Genomic DNA, 19,955 nt, shown 5'->3' with positions numbered 1-19,955 from the left:
TGTAATTGGGGGTTAAATCACCGTAAATGATTCCCGGGCGCGTCACCGCTGCTGCCCACTGCTCCCCTCACCTCCCAGGGGGTGATCAAGGGGATGGGTCAAATGCAGAGGACAAATTTCACCACACCTAGTGTGTGTGTGACAATCATTGGTACTTTAACTTTAACTAAAGTTGTAATTCAACAAGAAGGAAGTCAACATTTTTGAAGCAGGACATTCTAAAACTTTAAGATATAATACGTAATTTTTTGAGAAAAATTGTTGAAAAATGTGAATAAAAAAGTATTTTTTCACAGACCAGACAATATTATGTGAGAATTAATGTTCATTTCCCAAGTGTAAACTAAAACTAGTATTACACATATTACACATCCCCCCCACCAAAAAAGTTGTACAATTAGTTATAAGAATCAAAAATAATTTTGAAATAAAATTCTCATTATTCTAAGAGTATAAATTTGCAAATGTATAAGAAAATAAAGCCTAAGTTGTAATTGAACAGTAGTAAAATTTTAATTGAATAAGAAAGAAATTAATATCTTGAAATGAAGGTATTCATTTTCAGAAAAATATCCAAACATTACAAAAAAAAAATAAAAAAAAAAATAGAAAAGTTTAAAAATTATGCAGATAAGGTACTACTTTTCAAGGGGGGGAATGTTAATATCAATGTCAATATTATTCATATACAGTGGTAATGCCACAAGAATAACATTTTAATATAATGAAACCGAATGGATGATTTTCTGACAAATAGGCATAATAAGCTTAGTTTTATGACAATTATGTTTAAAATAAATACAGCAATAAAAACAATATGTAAAAAAAAAAAAAGTTGTCCTTTCATAATGAAAGTATATTATAACAACAAAGTGGTAATTGTTAATGTTAACAAAATGACATAATACAGTATATGATTAATTTGAGAATAAGTTACAATTTTAAGAGGATAAAGTTGAACTAAAATATGATGATTGTGTAAAAATAAAGAAGTAAATTTTATGAGGTGAAAGTAGAAATGACAAAATATTGAAACACATTTCTGCGCACACATCAGTAAACATTTGTATGGTCTATTAAAAGCAGTTAGCTTCTTTTTACACTTGCACGACAGTAAAGACGTGTTTTAGGACGATGAATCTTCCACTCACCTCCTCCGTTCTTTTGGCACAGGTAGGGGAAGCGCCACACGTTCCCTAGGCCCACCGAGAAGCCCACCTGTGCCAGGATGTACTGCAGCTTGCTGTTCCACGCCGGCCGGCCGTCATTTTCCGGCGCATCGATCTGGGGCGCTTTCTTTCCGCTGGAAGCCGACCCGCTGGCAGCGCCGCCGACCTTCAGCGAGCTGCTCTTGTAATCGAGGGGCTCCTCGTGGGCCAGCAGGTCAGCCACCGACTCTGTGACGTGCTCATTGCTTTGCTGCCGCTGCGTCACTTTGCTGTTTTTAGGCATCGGGGGGGTCGGGAAGGGGAGACTGGTGGGAGATGAAAGTGAAAGCGCCTTTTAGAGGAGATGCTGGGATGGATGCTCTTGTTGTTGCAGGCCTCAGTCCTGCATTGGAAGCCCAGAAAAGATCCAATCAAGCATATAAATAAGGGAGTGAACTAAAAAAAAATTTGATTCAAAGAACTTTATTGTCATATCAGCACACATATTGGCACGAAACCCAGCTCTAGCCCAATGTGTAGCACAATAGGATGTACCGTAAATAGAGGAGGTTATGGTTCATATTAGATAGATAGATAGATAGATAGATAGATAGATAGATAGATAGATAGATAGATAGATAGATAGATAGATAGATAGATAGATAGATAGATAGATAGATTGATAGACAGATAGATAGATAGATAGATAGATAGATAGATAGATAGATAGATAGATAGATAGATAGATAGATAGATAGATAGATAGATAGATTGATAGTACTTTATTGATTCCTTCAGAAGAGTTCTTTCAGGAAAATTAAAAACTTTGTCCGATGTCCGATAATGGCTTTTTTGCCGATATCCGATATTCCGATATTGTCCAACTCTTAATTACCGATTCCGACATCAACCAATACCGATACATACAGTCGTGGAATTAACACATTATTATGCCTGATTTTGTTGTGATGGCCCACTGGATGCATCAAACAATGTAGCAAGGTTTTCCAAAATAAATCAAGTCAAGTTATGGAAAAAAATGCCAACATGGCACTGCCATATTTATTATTGAAGTCAAAAAGTGTATTATTTTTTTTTAACCTGCCTCAAAACAGCAGCTTGGAATTTGGGACATGCTCTCCCTGAGAGAGCATGAGGAGGTTGATGTGGGGGGGTGGGAGGGTTGAGGGAGTAGCCGGGGGTGTATATTGTAGCATAGCGTCCTGGAAGAGTTAGTGCTGCAAGGGGTTCTGGGTATATGTTCTGTTTTGTTTATGTTGTGTTACGGTGCGGATGTTTTTCCGAAATGTGTTTTGACATTCTTGTTTTGGTGTGGGTTCACAGTGTGGCGCATATTTGTAACAGTGTTAAAGTTGTTTACACCCTCAGTGTGACCTGTATGGCTGTGGACCAAGTATGCGTTGCATTCACTCATGTGTGTGAAAAGCCGTAGAAATTATGTGACGGGGCTGGCACGCAATGGAAGTGCCTTTACGGTTTTTTGGCGCTCTGTACTTCTCTCTAAGTCCGTGTACACAGCGACGTTTTAAAAGTCATAAATTTTACTTTTTGAAACTGATACCGAGAATTTCTGATATTACATTTTAAAGAATTTATCGGCCGATGATATCGGCAGTCCCATATTATCGGACATCCCTAGTTTATATAGATTATAAATAGAACATGATAATATCTAGAACAGTAAAATAGAATGGAAAAACAATGACAGCAAACCCAATCAAATAGAACACATGGACATGTTAGATGTTCCCGTACAGAGTTTTATTATACTATATCTTCTAAAGCAGGGGTGTCGAACTCATAACTTAGGGCCACATCACTGTTATGGCTGCCACTTGAGGCCGTTTATAACAGTGAATAATTTATGAATATTAATGTATTGGGATTGACCTCTTGATATTATTATATATTCAAACGTTTGTACAGTCGTGGTCAAAAGTTTACATACACGTGTAAAGAACATAATGTCATGGCTGTCTTGAGTTTCCAATCATTTCTGCAACTCTTATATTTTTGTGATAGAGTGATTAGAGCACATACTTGTTGGTCACAAAAAACATTCGAGAAGTTTTGTTCTTCTATGGATTTATTATGGGTCTACTGAAAATGTGACCAAATCTTCTTGGTCAAAAGTATACGTACAACAACATCATACATGATCAATTTTGGTGATGCAGAAAAGTTAGAATCAAATCAAATTAACTTCATGGCATGGCCTCTTAACCTAATCTGACTTACTATGATTGACGACACCTGTTGACTTCTCGGACCCCATTTAAATAGGACTCGTGTGATACAGTCATTAGACACGGTTACGAATGCGACAATGGGAAAGTCAAAGGAACTCAAATCTGAAAAAACTAATCATTGACTTGTCAGGAAAGTCACTTGGAGCCATTTCAAAGCAGTTTAAAGTCTCAAAAGCAACTGTGCACACAATTGTTCGTAAGTATAAAGTGCATGGCACAGTTTTGTCACTGCCACAATCAGGAAGAAAACGCAAGCTATCACCTGCTGCTGAGAGAAAATTGGTCAAGATGATCGACAGTCAACCTAAAAGCAGGTCTGCAATGAATTGTGCTGCGGCACAGTGGTTGAAAAACCCTGCATTATGAAATACAAGGGGTAATACTGTATCCTTTATTACCTCTGTGTGTACATGTCACTATAAAACAATGAGACAGATACAGCGGTGTGATGATTTTTTATTTTTTTCAATTTACAGTATTATGCTGTAAAGGACACCATCAAATTTATTGTCATTTTTATTCATTTGATGGGTAGTTTGCTGTAAAATCATAAGTCAAGCAGATATCTAAGTATTTATTTTTATTTAGACCAAAATATTTTGGAAAGTATGATAATGTTCTGTAATATTTGTTGCAATAATGGATACTATTAAAGTTTAAAAGGTATGCAATTTCGAGCGGTACAAATTTATTTTCTGTCAAAATTTAAAAAAACATTACATTTAGTGAGAAAATATGAAGTACTTTATTGACACACATCATTTTCAGATTTGGCCCCGGGCATTGAGTTTGACCCTTGTGCTGTAAGATGATACAATAGTTAACAGTATGCTATGCTAGCTCTCCTGAATGTAAACAAATGGGTGGATCTATACAAATATTGACTGTAATGATACCGAGTACAAGAGTCCTATATAGTCGATAGTACAATGATTAAATCAATATACTTTATTGTAAAAAAATATTTAGTCATTTTTTGATTGTTTATAAACTCAGGAAATATATCCCATATGTTAGGTTCAAACACTGATGACATCTATTAAACGAGACAAGAAGCAAGGAATTAAAGAGGGACAGAATTAAATTTGGCTCAATTGAGGAGAAACGTCTGGATTGTACTCTCTATACAGTTCCACCACGCTCTTACGAAAGATTGTACATCTCCTCTTTTATTTGGACTTTCCCTGATTACATGGCAACAGCTGTTTCTAAGGGAGGGGGGTCGTAAACCGCCATCGCCTTTGATTACAAACAGTTCAAAGAAAATGTTGTAAAAGAGTTCAAAGAAGAGGTCGTCTGGAGGGGAGTCTGGTTCTGCTTCCTATTCGCATTGTTGTTCTCGGGTCAAGACAAAATCTTTCTGTGGATCACAATACATCAAAGAAACAGAACACCTTCATGTTGCTTCCCATTCTACACAGTAGTGTTTTACAAGCATTCTTCTTGGTAGGATCAAAGACAGCTTTTGTCTTCTTGCCGGGAACTCATGGCAACACAAAGTTTGATGATAACTTAGATACAATTATTCTGACACCATATTTTTGTGTTATCATATTGTCAATCAGTTTATTCAACCCCCCTCCCCCCAAAAAATATCTCAATCCTGCAAATTGTTCAATTTAATTTCCCTTTTTGGCAAGATTAAGTTCTGTCAAGCTTTTTTTCCCACTTCCTGCCTAAATCCCCTAATCCTTTGAAGCCCGGTAGTGACATCCCTGCTCATTCAGCGACTCAATCAGGGAGAAGTTGCCTCATCCTAAATGCAAGCAAGCATCATCCACATTGAAAGGCTCCATGTTGGAAGTGCACCCTCTTCTTTGCACTATTATAAGAAGTCACGCCACATTTTTCTTTGTTGATTACAGCGGATACCGTTTATGTTGAGCTGGCTGAAACACGCCATTGTTCGCACATTTGCCTGTGACTTTGTCCTGAGATATGAAGATAATAGGTGATGATTGAGTATTGGTTGCATAGTTGACCTCTTTCTCATTTATTTATATGTTGTACTCTTTTATAACAGGCTTCTTGCAGTCAAATGTTTGTCACTATGTTGACAAATCTTTGTTAACAATCTAAATAAATAACAATTAAATGCATTTTGTCAGTTGCTGTGGTCAAATCCAGGTTCATACCGGTATACTTTTATTTGGAAGCTTACTTGGCATTGAACAGAAAGCAGAGTCATGTGTGCAGGTTTTAATGTTGTGTAATTCCGCAGCATTAGGAGTGCTGCATGGAATTTTTTTTTATTTACATTGGAATTGCGTTTCTTATGTAACGGATTCCAAGTTGATTCATTATTTCTAAGAATGGATTTAAAAAAATATAAATATATTGTAGACGTCGCTATCTTGCGGCTCCACAATTACACGTCAGACCAAGCGTGTCGAGTTTACAACGAGGGTTTTTTTAATCATAAACCCAATACAGTTGATGTTTTCGACTTTTCAGTCTCTCTCTCTCAGCTTCCTCTCTCGCCAGCACCCGGCCGCTTACTGTTAAAGACAGCAGATGATTAGTCAAACACGTACCACCTGTGCAATCTAATCATCCGTCAGCTGTGTCTCGCAGTCAGTACATGCCCCGCCCCAGTCTGATAGCGCTCTGTTTCAGAACCCTGGACAGCGGTGTTGACTTTCACTCCTGCAGTGCGCTAATCACAATCCCCTCCTACATATATATTTTTTATCAATCAAATAAAAAACAAAACACTTTTTCAGTCATCTCCGCGCATCCATCATATGTCAGCAGCCTTTGTAAACTGTTTTGAAAAGGTTTTGTTATCCTTTTCATTTCTCCACTAATACAGTATATTGCTAATGAAGTGAATTAATGAACTCATATTATGTTCAACATATGGTGAATGTTTATATTCAACTTGGAGAAAGTGGTCCTAACCTGAGCTCCTCCAGGTACTGCAGACCTGTATAATGACACTCGCTTATAATAAAGCAACTTTTTGTTCAGCAAAGCGCCTCCGACGTCTCTTGATCCAGCCGCACTGCCGTGTTTCCCTTCTGCCCGGCAGGGGGAGACAAGACCAGAAATTACTAGAAACAGTTTGAATCGGTTCTTTTTTCTGAATCAAATCGTCATCCAATAATTGGAATCGAGTCAAATCGAACTGTGAGTTGTTGTAAGATTTATATCCCTTGTAGTTGCTTAGTGGTATCACCGAGATTATCAGCACGTCAACATACACCAGTGCTTCTCAATTATTTTCAGTTACGGCCCTCCAGGAAGAAGAAAACTATTTATTTTAACACACTCTATGCTGTGACTCTAAATCCTATGTGTCAAAGTCAAGGCCCACGGGTCAAATCCGGCCCACGAATGAATGCTCTATGGCCCCCGGGATGATATTTGATTAGTGTTAGACGCAGCCTGGAGGCCACAGCCGCCTGCTGCTGTTTTGCACGCACCAATACTCCATCAGTGTTGGAGCTAGGAATTTTCAAAATCGGGGACCAGGGACCCCATCAAGTCATAAAAATGGGGTCTCACAGTAAATTTTTGGGGTCCAACTTTTTTGTAACCATTTTGAAAATAAATGACAAATGTATGCATTATCCTGTTGTATCTCACTTTCTTTATTGTGTTTTTAAAAGGAACATGATTTAATCCTCAAAAATCAAAGAAGCACAAAAAACAGACAAGACGAAGGAAAAACATGCCGATCACACTGGAAGCTGACACTTAGCATAGGCTAGGAGACAAGCAAAACTTACGTAACAGGAGCATGAAAGCAAACAAAGAAGCCAGGACGAGTGTGGCGAGAAAGGTGAATAAATAGCTCTCTGATTAGTGGTCGACTGCAGGTGAGCATGCCGATCACTAACCAGAGGCAGGTGGACCCAATTAATCCCCATAGAAACCAAAACAAACCCAGCAGTGCACAAAACAGGAACTAGGGGAGTCCAAAAATAACAGCACATAACAAAAACATGATCCGGGCCACGGATCATGACATTCTTATTGCAATCTAAGAACAGTTTTTTCCTTAAATGAAATAGTGAACACACTCGACAACCTGTCTTTTAGTAGTGAATAAGCAAACAAAGACTGCTAATTAGTCTGCTGACATATGCAGTAACATATTGTGTCATTTCATATTCTATTATTTTGTCAAAATTATAAAAGACAAGTTGTAAAAAATAATTATTAATCTACTTGTTCTTTTACTGTTAATATCTTTACTTTCCGTTTCAACATGTTCTATCTACACTTCTGTTAAAATTTTATAATCACTTATTCTTCTGTTGTTTGATAGTTTTGGTTGATACCACACATTTAGGTATGGATCTGATACCAAGTAGTTACAGGATCATACATTGGTCATATTCAAAGTCCTCATGTGTCCAAGGACATATTTCCTGAATTCATGAATACAATATGAATTTAAAAGAAAAAAGATTTTGTGACGATTATAAAATATTGATGTAATCAAAGTAGTATTGACTAGATACGCTGTTGTACTTGGTATCATTACAGCGGATGTCAGGTGGAGATTCATCCATGGCATTTGTTTACATTCAGGTGCGCTAGCTTTTGTTAGCAATAATGCAGGTGAGCTATTGTATCTTCCTACGGTGTGTAGTGAAACATGTTAAGCTATTCTTCGTCCGGCAGGGATGATATTTGTAAGAAAATTACTTTATTTATCGCCATGAAGGCGAGGATTAGTGATTTAAATGGTAAATGGTAAATGGGTTGTACTTCTATAGCGCTTTTCTACCTTCAAGGTACTTGAAGCGCTTTGACACTACTTCCACATTTACCCATTCACACACTCATTCACACACTGATGGAGGGAGCTGCCATGCAAGGCGCTAACCAGCACCCATCAGGAGCAAGGGTGAAGTGTCTTGCTCAAGGACACAACGGACGTGACGAGGTTTGTACTAGGTGGGGATTAAACCAGGGACCCTCGGGGTGCGCACGGCCACTCTCCCAACCAACTGCGCCACGCACGCAGTTTCTAAAACACTCTCGATTGCTGATGGACATTAGCTTCTAGCTACCTAGCCATGTCTTAAAGCACCTTTTCCTGAGAGTGTTTCAGTGTTATAGCTTCACCTTTATCGTTTGTTTTTAGACCAAAATGCGTCCGTTCTCTCTTTTCTGTCCAGACACTTTGTCTGCTTGAAAATACTCTGTATTTGTGCGCTGCTGAACATGCTCCTCTGCCCGTAAAACCAACAATGTCATGACACGTGCCATCATGCCTGTAGAAAAAAAATATGGCGAACCGGTACGATTCAAACAGAGTATAGTACTGTTTTTTATTCCTTAGTACCGCAATACTATGCTAGTACCAGTATACCGTACAACACTAGTCTGGCCTAAAGAGGGAAGTCGTTTGATTTGTTTCTTTTGAGTCAATTGATTGCCAAAACAACGACAAAATCAAATATATATTTGATGTATTAATTAGCCACACCCCCAAGGTCTGATGCAATAGCAACTCTTGAAAACATCACAGTCATCAAGTGGAAAGTAAAGATTTCCCACTTTCTGCAACAACTCATTTTCATGCTTTATTTGTGTTTGGCTTCTAACACAGATGTTCACTTGCTTTCATCCGACAACATCTGTGCGCATGACTCGTCTGCATGACAACATGAGCCTGTGATGTAATAATCCGCAGCCATTCACAAATCTGCGTAATCCGACATGCATTAACTCTACAGCCTCCGGTCGGCACAACATCCTTGTTGTCAAATCCACCCCCCCCACCCACACAAAACTTGCATCATCTACGTGAAAACCCCATCAACTCTGCCATCCATTAAGCCGCATGACCTCCACGCCCACTCCGTGAGTTACTTTTGTGCCCCTGCAAGCGTGATAACATGGCATTAAAATCCACTTCTGTGCAATCAAAAGAGGAATAACGGAAAATATCCGCCAATTGCTAACACAAACACACAGGAAACTTCACATTTTAGTGGAAAATCATTTTATTTGTAGCTAAAAACATGCTTTTATAACACAAACATGAACTGTTTGTTTTTTTGAACCTAATGGTACAACATAGGGCTTTCAAAACCTGTAAATGTAACCATAAAAGTTAAAAGTTAAAGTACCAATGATTTTCACACACACACTAGGCGTGTCAAAATTATTCTCTACATTTGACCCATCACCCTTGATCACCCCCTGGGAGCTGAGAGGAGCGGTGAGCAGCAGCAAAGGCCACGCCCGGGAATTATTTTTCGTGATTTAACCCCCAATTCCAACCCTTGATGCTGAGTGCCAAGCAGGAAGATAATGGGTCACATTTTTATAGTCTTTGGTATGACTCAAAACCTACCGATCTCAGGGCGGACACTCTAACAACTAGGCCACTGAGTAGGTTAAAACTGGGGTCTTCAACCCGTCGATCGCGGTCGACCAGTCAATTTTTTGGGACCCTACCTACCGGTCGATCGTGAAAGTACTAGAAATTTTTTTTTATAATAATAATATAACATGGAATAATATGACATAAATGACACCACCACCTGGAGAATGACCAACAGACCCGCCATCAGGCAAGCATTTTAACACCTGAACATGCCTGCGTGACTCAGACTATATCTCAGACTCACATCTCGCGGGGTTGTATACTTCACCTGCTTGTATCGCAAATGCACAATGCATGACGTGCTCAAAAATCATCCAGCTGCAACAATGAATTAAGGCTGATTGTTTCAATGCATCGAACATTTTCTAGCATCCTGCGCCGGGAAGCCAACAAGCCATATACTAGAGTCTGTGAACATTGCTCCAAAGTACTGACTTTGTGTTATTTATTGTGAAATACAAAACTAAACATTCACTTGTGAAAAGGCAGTAGTCTGTGATAAAAAAAGGCGGCAGCTAAAGAAGGACTTCCTGTTTTTCCCCTCTATTATCAAACAGAAAAAACCCGCCAGGTGAACAGCTGATTTTACCTTGTCCCGCACTGACATAAGACGACAATGTTCAACCTATGTTGTCATAGGATGAACAAATATGCTGCAGTACTAAGACTGTAGTGGCTATAAACAGTTAGCTTCTACAGCAGGGTTGCATTACGTGCATCTTTGGCCCTCGGCACATTCCAAAAAACACCAGAAAAAATTGGAAAAACAGCAAGAAACAGAATGGGAAAAAACCCAAAATGTTGACATCAGCCAATAATAACGACACAAAGCTTTGTCTTAAATAAAACACAGACAAAATGTACATACATATACACATATACTGTATATACATATATATATATATACAGCCCTGCGATGAGGTGGCGACTTGTCCAGGGTGTACGCAGCCTTCCGCCCAATTGTAGCTGAGATAGGCGCCAGCGCCCCCCGCGACCCCAAAAGGGGAATAAGCGGTAGAAAATGGATGGATATATATATATATATATATATATATATAAATAAATATATATATATGTATGTATGCTCTCCCTGAGAGAGCCTAAGGATGTTGAGGTGGACGGGAATTGGGGGGGGGTTGAGGTGGGGGGTTTAGGGGTTAGCGGGGGTGTATATTGTAGCTTCCCTGAAGAGTTAGTGTTGCAAGGGGTTCTGGGTATTTGTTCTGTTGTGTTTATGTTGTGTTACAGTACGGATGTTCTCCCAAAATGTGTTTGTCATTATTGTTTGGTGTGGGTTCACAGTGTGGCGCATATTTGCAACAGTGTTAAAGTTGTTCATACGGCCACCCTCAGTGTGACCTGTATGGTTGTTGAACAAGAATGTCTTGCATTCACTTGTGTGTGTGAAAAGCCGTAGATATTATGTGATTGGGCTGGCACGCAAAGGCAGTGCCATTAAGGTTTATTGTTCGCTCTGTACTGCTCCCTACGTCTGTGTGCACAGCGGCGTTTTAAAAAGTCATACATTTTACATTTTGAAACCGATACCGATAATTTACGATGTTACAAATTAAAACATTTATCGGCCGATATATTGGACATCTCTAATATATAAATATATCCAGCCATCCATCCATTTTCTACCATTTTTTCCTTTTGGGGTCGCAGGGAGTGTTGGAGCATACACTGTATATATATATATATATATATATATATATATATATATACACCCACCCCAATCCCCAGATGTGAAGTCAAATGTATCAAAATAGGGCACAATTTGATTTCATGTCAGTCGATACCCGGTAGTACTGACGGAATTCGGTCGGTACCTATAAAAGTACGGATTTCTGTACCTGTCCCTATAAAGGCGCCAGTACTTTTTGTTATACAAGTGATGGCAAAGATTAAGTGTGATGATAACCATAGAACAAAACAATCGAACTTATTGCCAAATAGGAAAACACACACAGACACACGCCATCCTGTCCTGGCTGCTTAGTACAATAACCTCTACATCCGTAATAGTTAAAAAAAAAAAGAACATATTTTAAGGTGGTTTGTCTTTTTATTGGATGTTAGATGAAGAAATATAAAGCACTTCCATTTATTTTTAGACTTGTTAAATGTAAGTTTAAGACAATGTCTTTTTTCGTCATTAAAATCTATGGTTCCCCTGTTAATAATTCACTCGTCGTTCCAGCTCCTGCAAGGTCACAAGCATCCACACATACTTGATTTAAGTTGGTGAAACAAGATATTATGCTCCTCGTCACGTTGCATAACATCTATGCTCATTGTATTTTTTTGATTTTGTTGTTTTTAAATCGGCACACTGATTATTTTAGTCAACCCAGCATCTGCTCAATGTCTTTTTTTTTTTTTTTTAGATGAACGTATACATATTTTAACTTTTTTTGGGTGGGAAAATGAAAGTGAAAGTAAATCCTTACCGTCAGTCTGTAGCTGTGATATCAGGCTTTCAGCATGAAGAAGTAGGAGGAGTTTGGGAAGCATCCGCCGTCACCGTCCGTGTATGTCAGATGGGGGTCGGGGGGAGGGGGGGGGGGGGGTGTTGAAGGAATTACGCACCGTCACGCAGAGTGGGAGCGTGCTCCGCCACGCGCGCTGTGACGCACACAAGTGTCTGTACGGAAACTTGCGGGTAATGATCGATTCAAGGTTATTGAACGAGGGATTTAAAAAATAGAATAAGTAAATCATCATTTTTAAAAGCACTGCTTCACTTTTTCTGGAACCTTCTGTGACAACAACGTCCTTATCCTGGTGTGGGTTGGTGTGGAAAGACAAAGGACAGGCTCAGACACTCACACGGCACATCATAAATCATGCACCGTTTCAAAAAAAAAAAAAAGAAACCGTCTCAAAAAAAACAGTGGAAAGTGAACACTGTTAAAATAGCACATTTTGGTTATGACAAAAAGATCAACCGTATTTTTCGGACTATAAGGCGCACTTAAAATCCTTCTTTTTCTCAAAACTCGACAGTGTGCCTAAAGTACGGAATAATTCTGGATTTGCTCATAGACTTGGAAGCATTTTTATTTGGTACACAGTGTAATGATTAGTGTGACCGGTAGATGGCAGTCAAACATAAGAGATGTGTGTAGACTGCAAATATGATGGCAATATAAGTAAACAACATTAACATTTTAAATATTCCATTGAAAATATAGAACATATTACACACGGCACTCAAAAATCGATCAAAATGTTTTAGTACGACTTTGGTAAGCTAAGAAGCCGCACCGCTTGATGGATTGTACTGTGCTTCAACAAACCAATATTATTATGGTGTGGGTATAAGGTAAGAGATATTATTAGAGATGTCCGATAATGGCTTTTTTGCCGATATCCAATATTCCGATATTGTCCAACTCTTAATTACCGATTCCGATATAAACCTGTACCGATATATACAGTCGTGGAATTAACACTGTGACAGGTCTCCAGCCCATTTCTAGAACGACCTCTTTTCCTGCTCGTCTCGGCGCGCCTTTCGGTGGCCGGTGGCTGCGTCTTCCCCGGGGGCTCATCTCTCTCCGGGTCGCTCCCGTCGTCTTCGTTGTCCTCGTTGTCCGTTGTTCCTTCTCCTACTTCTGCCACGATTGCTCCTCCTTCTCCCCTTTTATGCTGCAGCGGAAGATGCAGGGATTGAGAGCAGGTGTGTCGTTTACGTACCTGACTCTGATGGCTGCAGTTTCGCTCCAGGCGTGCCCTGCCTCTCCACTCCGCTGCATGCTCCGCCGCCTGGCCGCGATCTTGGGCAGGACCGCTGTTTGTCCTAGCCTGCTGTCGGCTCGTCGGCTCCGTCTCTCCACAAACACATTATTATGCCTAATTTTGTTGTGATGCCCCGCTGGATGCATTTAACAATGTAACAAGATTTTCCAAAATAAATCAACTCAAGTTATGGAAAAAAATGCCAACATGGCACTGCCGTATTTATTATTGAAGTCACAAAGTGCATTATTTTTTTTTTAACATGCCTCAAAACAGCAACTTGGAATTTGGGACAGGTTTGAGGAGATTGAGGTGGGCGGGGTTGTATATTGTAGCGTCCCGTAAGAGTTAGTGCTGCAAAGGGTTCTGGGTATTTGTTCTGTTGTGTTTATGTTGTGTTACAGTGCGGATGTTCTCCTAAAAGGTGTTTGTCATTCTTGTTTGGTGTGGGTTCACAGTGTGGCGCATATTTGTAACAGTGTTAAAGTTGTTTATACGGCCATCCTCAGTGTGACTTGTATGGCTGTTGACCAAGTATGCGTTTCATCCACTAGTATGTGTGATAAGCCTTAGATATTATGTGACTAGGCCGGCATGCAAATGAAGTGTCTTTAAGGATTATTGGCACTCTGTACTTCTTCCTACGTCCGTGTACACAGCGGCGTTTTAAAAAGTAATACATTTTACTTTTTGAAACCGATAATTTGCGATATTACATCATAGAGCATATATCGGGAGTCTGATATTATCGGATTTTCCTCCATATTATCTGGTGTTTTGTTTCCCAATATTATGCAAAAGAAACTTTTCTTACCTTCTGGTACCTGCTGGTCTGTATTTGGGATCTGCATAAATCCTGCAAAATTGCGTGTCTGCCATTCTAGTCCGTAATCGATAAGCTTCTTCTTTTTCTCTATCTTCTTGTTATGGGAAATTCATCCTCTGCTGTTGCCATTTCTAATATAAAGTAGTGTAAAGTTCTTACTTATGTCTGTCAGTAAACTCGCCATGAAAGCGCTAAAACATACCGGTGGAGTGAGTTTACATTATTCTTCTAAAAAGAAACTTTAGTTAATAGAGAGTTCCGGTCGGACAGTTTTTGTTGTTGTTTCCGGATGAGGAGATGCTGCTCCATTGTTGATTTAAGTTAAGTTGACACTTCTTCCACTGCCGTCCTTGCATGCTACACCGCTACAACAAAGATGACGGGGAGAAGACGCTGCCGGAGGTGAGCCAAGTAAATAAGACAGAACAAAAAATGGCAAATACTGAAGTGACTGTCAGAAAGTGACTTGAAGATGATCTGTAAAACATAATCTAAGCATTTTGAGCAAATAACCACCATTACATGTTAGTAGACCAAAAGGGAGTGTTTTACATTTAGAAAAAAAATAATATGACTCCTTTAATGCGCCCTATAATCCGGTGCGCCTTATATAAACAAGATCGAAAATAGACCTGCTCATTAGCAGAGCGCTTTAAAATCCGGTGCGCCCTATGGTCTGGAAAACAGGGGTAAATCATTATTGTAGACGAGTGGTTCTCAAATGTTTTTCACCAAGTACCATCTCAGAAAAAACTTTGCTCACCAAATACCACCATAATGACCAAGATTAAAATACAGTAGCGTAGTCTGCTGAAGTATTCATTTAAAACAAGGCAGAGGTTTTATTTAACTAGTATACTTGGTCTTTTTGGCCACTGGAACTGTCATGACATAGACTTGGGTGTGGTTTGTTTTCCCATGGTGAAAAACGATTGGACCGGACACGATGTGAAGGTAATGACATTTTAATTTTATTCAAAAAAAGGAACAAACAAAGAGCGCTCACAGAGGAGGTAAAAAAACTTGACTATGAAAACAAAAAACTAGCACTACGGCATGAATAAAAAAAACTTACTTTGAACGAGATATGGGCTTGGATCATCGGCATAGAGCAAGGGTGGTAGAGGGTGGTAGAGGGGGATCGAGGGTGATCGAGGTTGGTGTCGCCAGGCTGACTACCTGGCAACTGTGGCCTAAATCAGTGGTTCTCAACCTTTTTTCAGTGCTGTAACCCCTGCGAACATGTTTTAAATTCAAGTACCCCCTAACCAGAGCAAAGCATTTTTGGTTGAAAAAAAGAGATAAAGAAGTAAAATACAGCACTATGTCATCAGTTTCTGATTTATTAAATTGTATACCAGTGCAAAATATTGCTCATTTGTAGTGGTCTTTCTTGAACTATTTGGAAAAAAAGATATAACAATAACTAAAAACTTGTTGAAAAATAAACAAGTGGTTCAATTACAAATAAAGATTTCTACACATAGAAGTAATCATCAAATTAAAGTGTCCTCTTTGGGGATTGTAATAGAGATCCATCTGGATTCATCAACTTAATTCTAAACATTTCTTCACAAAAAAGAAATCTTTAACATCAATATTTATGGAACATGTCCACAAAAAATCTAGCTGTCAACACTGAATATTGCATTGTTGCATTTCTTTTCACAGTTTATGAACTTACATCCATATTTTGTTGAAGTATTATTCAATAAATATATTTATAAATGATTTTTGAATTGTTGCTATTTTCAGAATATTTTTGAAAAATCTCACGTACCACTTGGCATACCTTCAAGTACCCCCAGGGGTACGCGTACCCCCATTTGAGAACCACTGGCCTAAATAATACTGTGGTGATTGAACAGGTGCGTGAGTCAAAACAAATCAGGGGACATGACAGGTGAAACTAATGGGTAACAATGGAAACAAGACAAAGGAGTGAAAAAGCAGAAACTAAAAGGAGTCCAAAAACCAAACGGGACATAACTTAAAAAAAACATGATAAAGATAAAGTAAAATAAAACACTGTATTTTATTCCATGGATTGTTTGGCTTACTTCTAGATCAGGGGTGTCAAACTTATTTTAGCTTAAGGGTCCCATGGAGGAAAGTATGTGCACACGCAGGCCGGACTATTAAAATCATGGCATTGAAACTAAAAAAATAAAGACAACTTCAGATTGGTTTCTTTGTCTTACTTTGGCCAAAAATAGAATAAACACATGCCGAAAATATTACAATAAAAATATATAAAAAAATACCGCCAGAGATAAGGTTTAGATCCATGAAGGAAAGAAGAAAGTGACTCCTGATTTTATTTGTGTAAAAATTAACTTGTTGAGTATTTTTGATCAAAGAAAAGTTCCATTTAACATCCTGTCCTCTTTGGTTTGTAGGTGCACATAATGTTATATATTTATTGATATTAGCACACGCCTCCAATGTGTCAGGTTGTTAGGGCATCCTGTATAAACGCACTTTGATTGGATTTAGGCCTGGGCTCTGACTGTGGGACACTACACTAACAAACGTGACTTTTTCTGATGCTTTGGATAGATGCTTCAGCTAATTTTTTGGAGGTTTTGGACCAAGTGAGTTCATATTGAAAGCACCGCCATGATTCACCGTGTTATTGTTTTTTAATAAGGGACGGCGTGGCGCAGTTGGTAGAGTAGCCATGCGCAACCCAAAGGTCCCTGGTTCAATCCCCACCTAGTACCAACCTCGTCACGTCCATTGTGTCCTGAGCGAGACACTTCACCCTTGCTCCTGATGGGTGCTGGTTAGCGCCTTCCATGGCAGCTCCCTCCATCAGTGTGTGAATGTGTGTGTGAATGGGTAAATGTGGAAGTAGTGTCAAAGCGCTTTGAGTACCTTGAAGGTAGAAAAGTGCTTTACAAGTACAACCCATTTATCATTTATTTAATTGAGTTATTGACTATATGGAGCTCCAGATATGCTCAGGGTCTCATTTTCTTTCCTTGCAAGGTGACACTTTTCCTTTTTCTTTTTTAGTTGATCGTTCGGAGACAGTTCCCACAGCAACAGTGGGGTCATATGACACTCACGGAAAGAAAAGAGCACTATACGTGACGTTGTGAGTGTCGTTAAGGTTTGCATAGTCCTGCCACATGTTTAAGGGCACAGGTGAGCAGGAGCCTATCCCAGTCGGCTTTTGGGGGTGAGAGGCAGAGTACACCCTGAAGTAGTCTCAGTCAATCACACACTATATCGACTAACAACCATTCCCATTCCCACAGCACCGCAATCTATTAGTGGCAGTGCCTCGTGGTCAAAATTGGCTATTTATGGATGTTGTGGGGAAGATAAAAAGTGAGCAAAAAACATATTTTTTCTCTCTAGATGATGGTGTGGTTGATGGAGAAGCCGCTGGAAGGACATACTGCCTCTCTCAAAGTTAAATGCTGCATATTATTATTACAATATTTAATAAAAACGTTTTTGTCTTTAAAAAGCATGTTACATGTTAGATTTGTGCTGTTTTGAGGGTAACTGGCACCAATTAAATTGATTTCAAAATAGGGTTGTAGGATATACCGGTATTAGTATAGTACCGCAATACTAATGAATCATATTCAGTACTATACCGCCTCTGAAAAGTACCGGTCCACCACCCGCTTGGGCCCCCGTCGTCACCTCGTGACATTGCTGGTTTTACGAGCAGAGGAGCATGTTGGGCAGTGCACAATTACAGAGTACTTACAAGCAGACACGGTGTGTAGACAGAAACAGGAGAACGGACGCATTTTGGCTTAAAAACTAAAGATAAAGGTGAAGCTAAAACACTGACACGCCCTCAGGAAGAGGTGTTTCAAGACATGGCTAGCTAGCGGCTAAGGTTCAGCCGCGGTCGGCAGTGTTTTAGCTACTTCCAAATCACTAATCCTTGCCTCCATGGCGACAAATGAAGTATGTTTATTACAAGTATCATCTCTGCAGGACGAGGAATAGCTAAACATTCTCCACTACACACCGTAGCTCACCGGAGTCGAAATGTAAACAAACGCCATGGGTGGATCTCTACTTAACATCCATTGTAATGATACCAAGTACAAGAGCGTATCTAGTTGATACTACTATGATTACCTCAATATTTTTCAGCATCACAACATATTTTGTTTTTTAAAAATGTATATTATATTCAAAAACTCAGGAAATATGTCCCTGGACACATGAAGACTTTGAATATGACCAATGTATGATCCTGTAACGACTTGGTATCGGATTGATACCCAAATTTGTGGTATCATCCAAAACTAATATAAAGCATCCAAACAACAGAAGAATAAGTGATTTTTACATTTTAACAGAAGTGTAGAGATAGAACATGTTAAAAGAGAAAGTAAGCAGATATTAACAGTAACTGAACATGTAGATTAATAATTAATTTTCTACCACTTGTCCTTAATAATGTTGACAAAATAATAGAATGATAAATGATACAGTATGTTACTGCATATGTCAGCAGACTAAATGAGAAGCCCGTGTTTGTTTACTTAATACTAAAAGACAAGTTGTCTTTTATATTCACTATTTTATTTTATTTAAGGTGTTTTAGTTTTTCCTCTGTGTGTGTAGTATTTCCTGTCTTTAGTTCCTGTCAGCGCTCTTATTTTGTCTGTTTCCTGTCTTTCTCCCTGAGTGCTGTGTCCCCTAAGCTGCGGCTAATTGGCACCTGGCCACACCTGGTGTCAATCAGCCCGCTTCTATTTAGACGTGTCTTCCCATCCAGTCAGTGCTGGATTATTGTCATGTCACTACTGTATTGTCCCTCCTGTCGTGTTGTGTCGTGCCATTGCAGCGTAGCGGTAAGCTATATTTCGGTAGCAGTTTGTAGCTTACTGTCTTTTGTTCCCTGCTTTCAACTTGTCTTTGTACTACACGTAACGACTTCTGTTTTCCTGCTCGCGTCCCGCTAGCTTCCACGTTAGGCCCTTTTGTTTTTGCTAGCTTACCTGGTAAGCTCCTTTTGTTTTTTAGCTCTTTTAGTTTGTTATCCGCCTTGTGCGCGCATATTGTTTGTACCCCTTTTGTTTGGTTTTGTCTTAGTGTTGTATTAAACCATGTTTCCTTACTCAATGCCTGCCTCCTTCTCTGCATCTTGGGGTTCGTCACAAACTCATTCTGACAGAATAATCCAGCCAAATTCGAACCCCGCAGAGATGTCGATGGCGGAGAGGCTTATTTTAGCGCTACAATTAATGACTAAATTAAAGAAGAGTTCGACAGCGTTATAAGCCTTCTCGGACCCACTCCTGTTGACTTTGGGCCTATCTGGGGATGTCTGGGATCCATCCCCTGAGGAGGGGACTATGAGTAGATGTGTACCTGCGGCACAGCTACTTCTCGACCCAGTGGGTCTGCAATAGACGGCGCCATCATCTCCGGTGGGCCGGCAGACGCCACCATCACCTACGGTGGGTCTGCAACCTACGTCGCCATCATCTCTGGTGGGTCTGTAACCTACGGCGCTACCACGCACTCTGGTGGGCCAGCAGACGCCACCACGCACTTCGGTGGGCCAGCAGACGCCACCACGCACTCCGGTGGGCCAGCAGCAGGGGGCGCCACCATCCTCTCCGGTGGGCCAGCAG

At 39.7% G+C, this 19,955-nt stretch overlaps 1 protein-coding gene across 4 annotated transcripts in view; it reads right to left on the bottom strand.

Annotated features, from left to right (window-relative positions):
* Positions 1–12,317, bottom strand: part of LOC133534883 (sodium-dependent neutral amino acid transporter SLC6A17-like) — a 66,015-nt gene extending 53,698 nt beyond the window's left edge. For all 4 annotated transcript variants that reach the window (XM_061874190.1, XM_061874192.1, XM_061874191.1 and 1 more), the window contains exons 1-2: positions 12,221–12,317; positions 1,152–1,551 (exon numbers count right to left, since the gene is read on the bottom strand). In XM_061874190.1, the coding sequence (XP_061730174.1) occupies positions 1,152–1,452 (301 nt within the window). In that variant the 5' untranslated portion in view covers positions 1,453–1,551; positions 12,221–12,317. The remainder of the gene's footprint in view (positions 1–1,151; positions 1,552–12,220) is intronic.
* Between the last annotated feature and the right edge of the window lie 7,638 nt (positions 12,318–19,955).

Source organism: Nerophis ophidion, linkage group LG16, assembly GCF_033978795.1.
Source record: "Nerophis ophidion isolate RoL-2023_Sa linkage group LG16, RoL_Noph_v1.0, whole genome shotgun sequence".
Classification (NCBI taxonomy): domain Eukaryota; kingdom Metazoa; phylum Chordata; class Actinopteri; order Syngnathiformes; family Syngnathidae; genus Nerophis; species Nerophis ophidion.
Note: the sequence above shows the minus strand (reverse complement) of the source record. Positions and strands in the feature narration are given on the sequence as shown.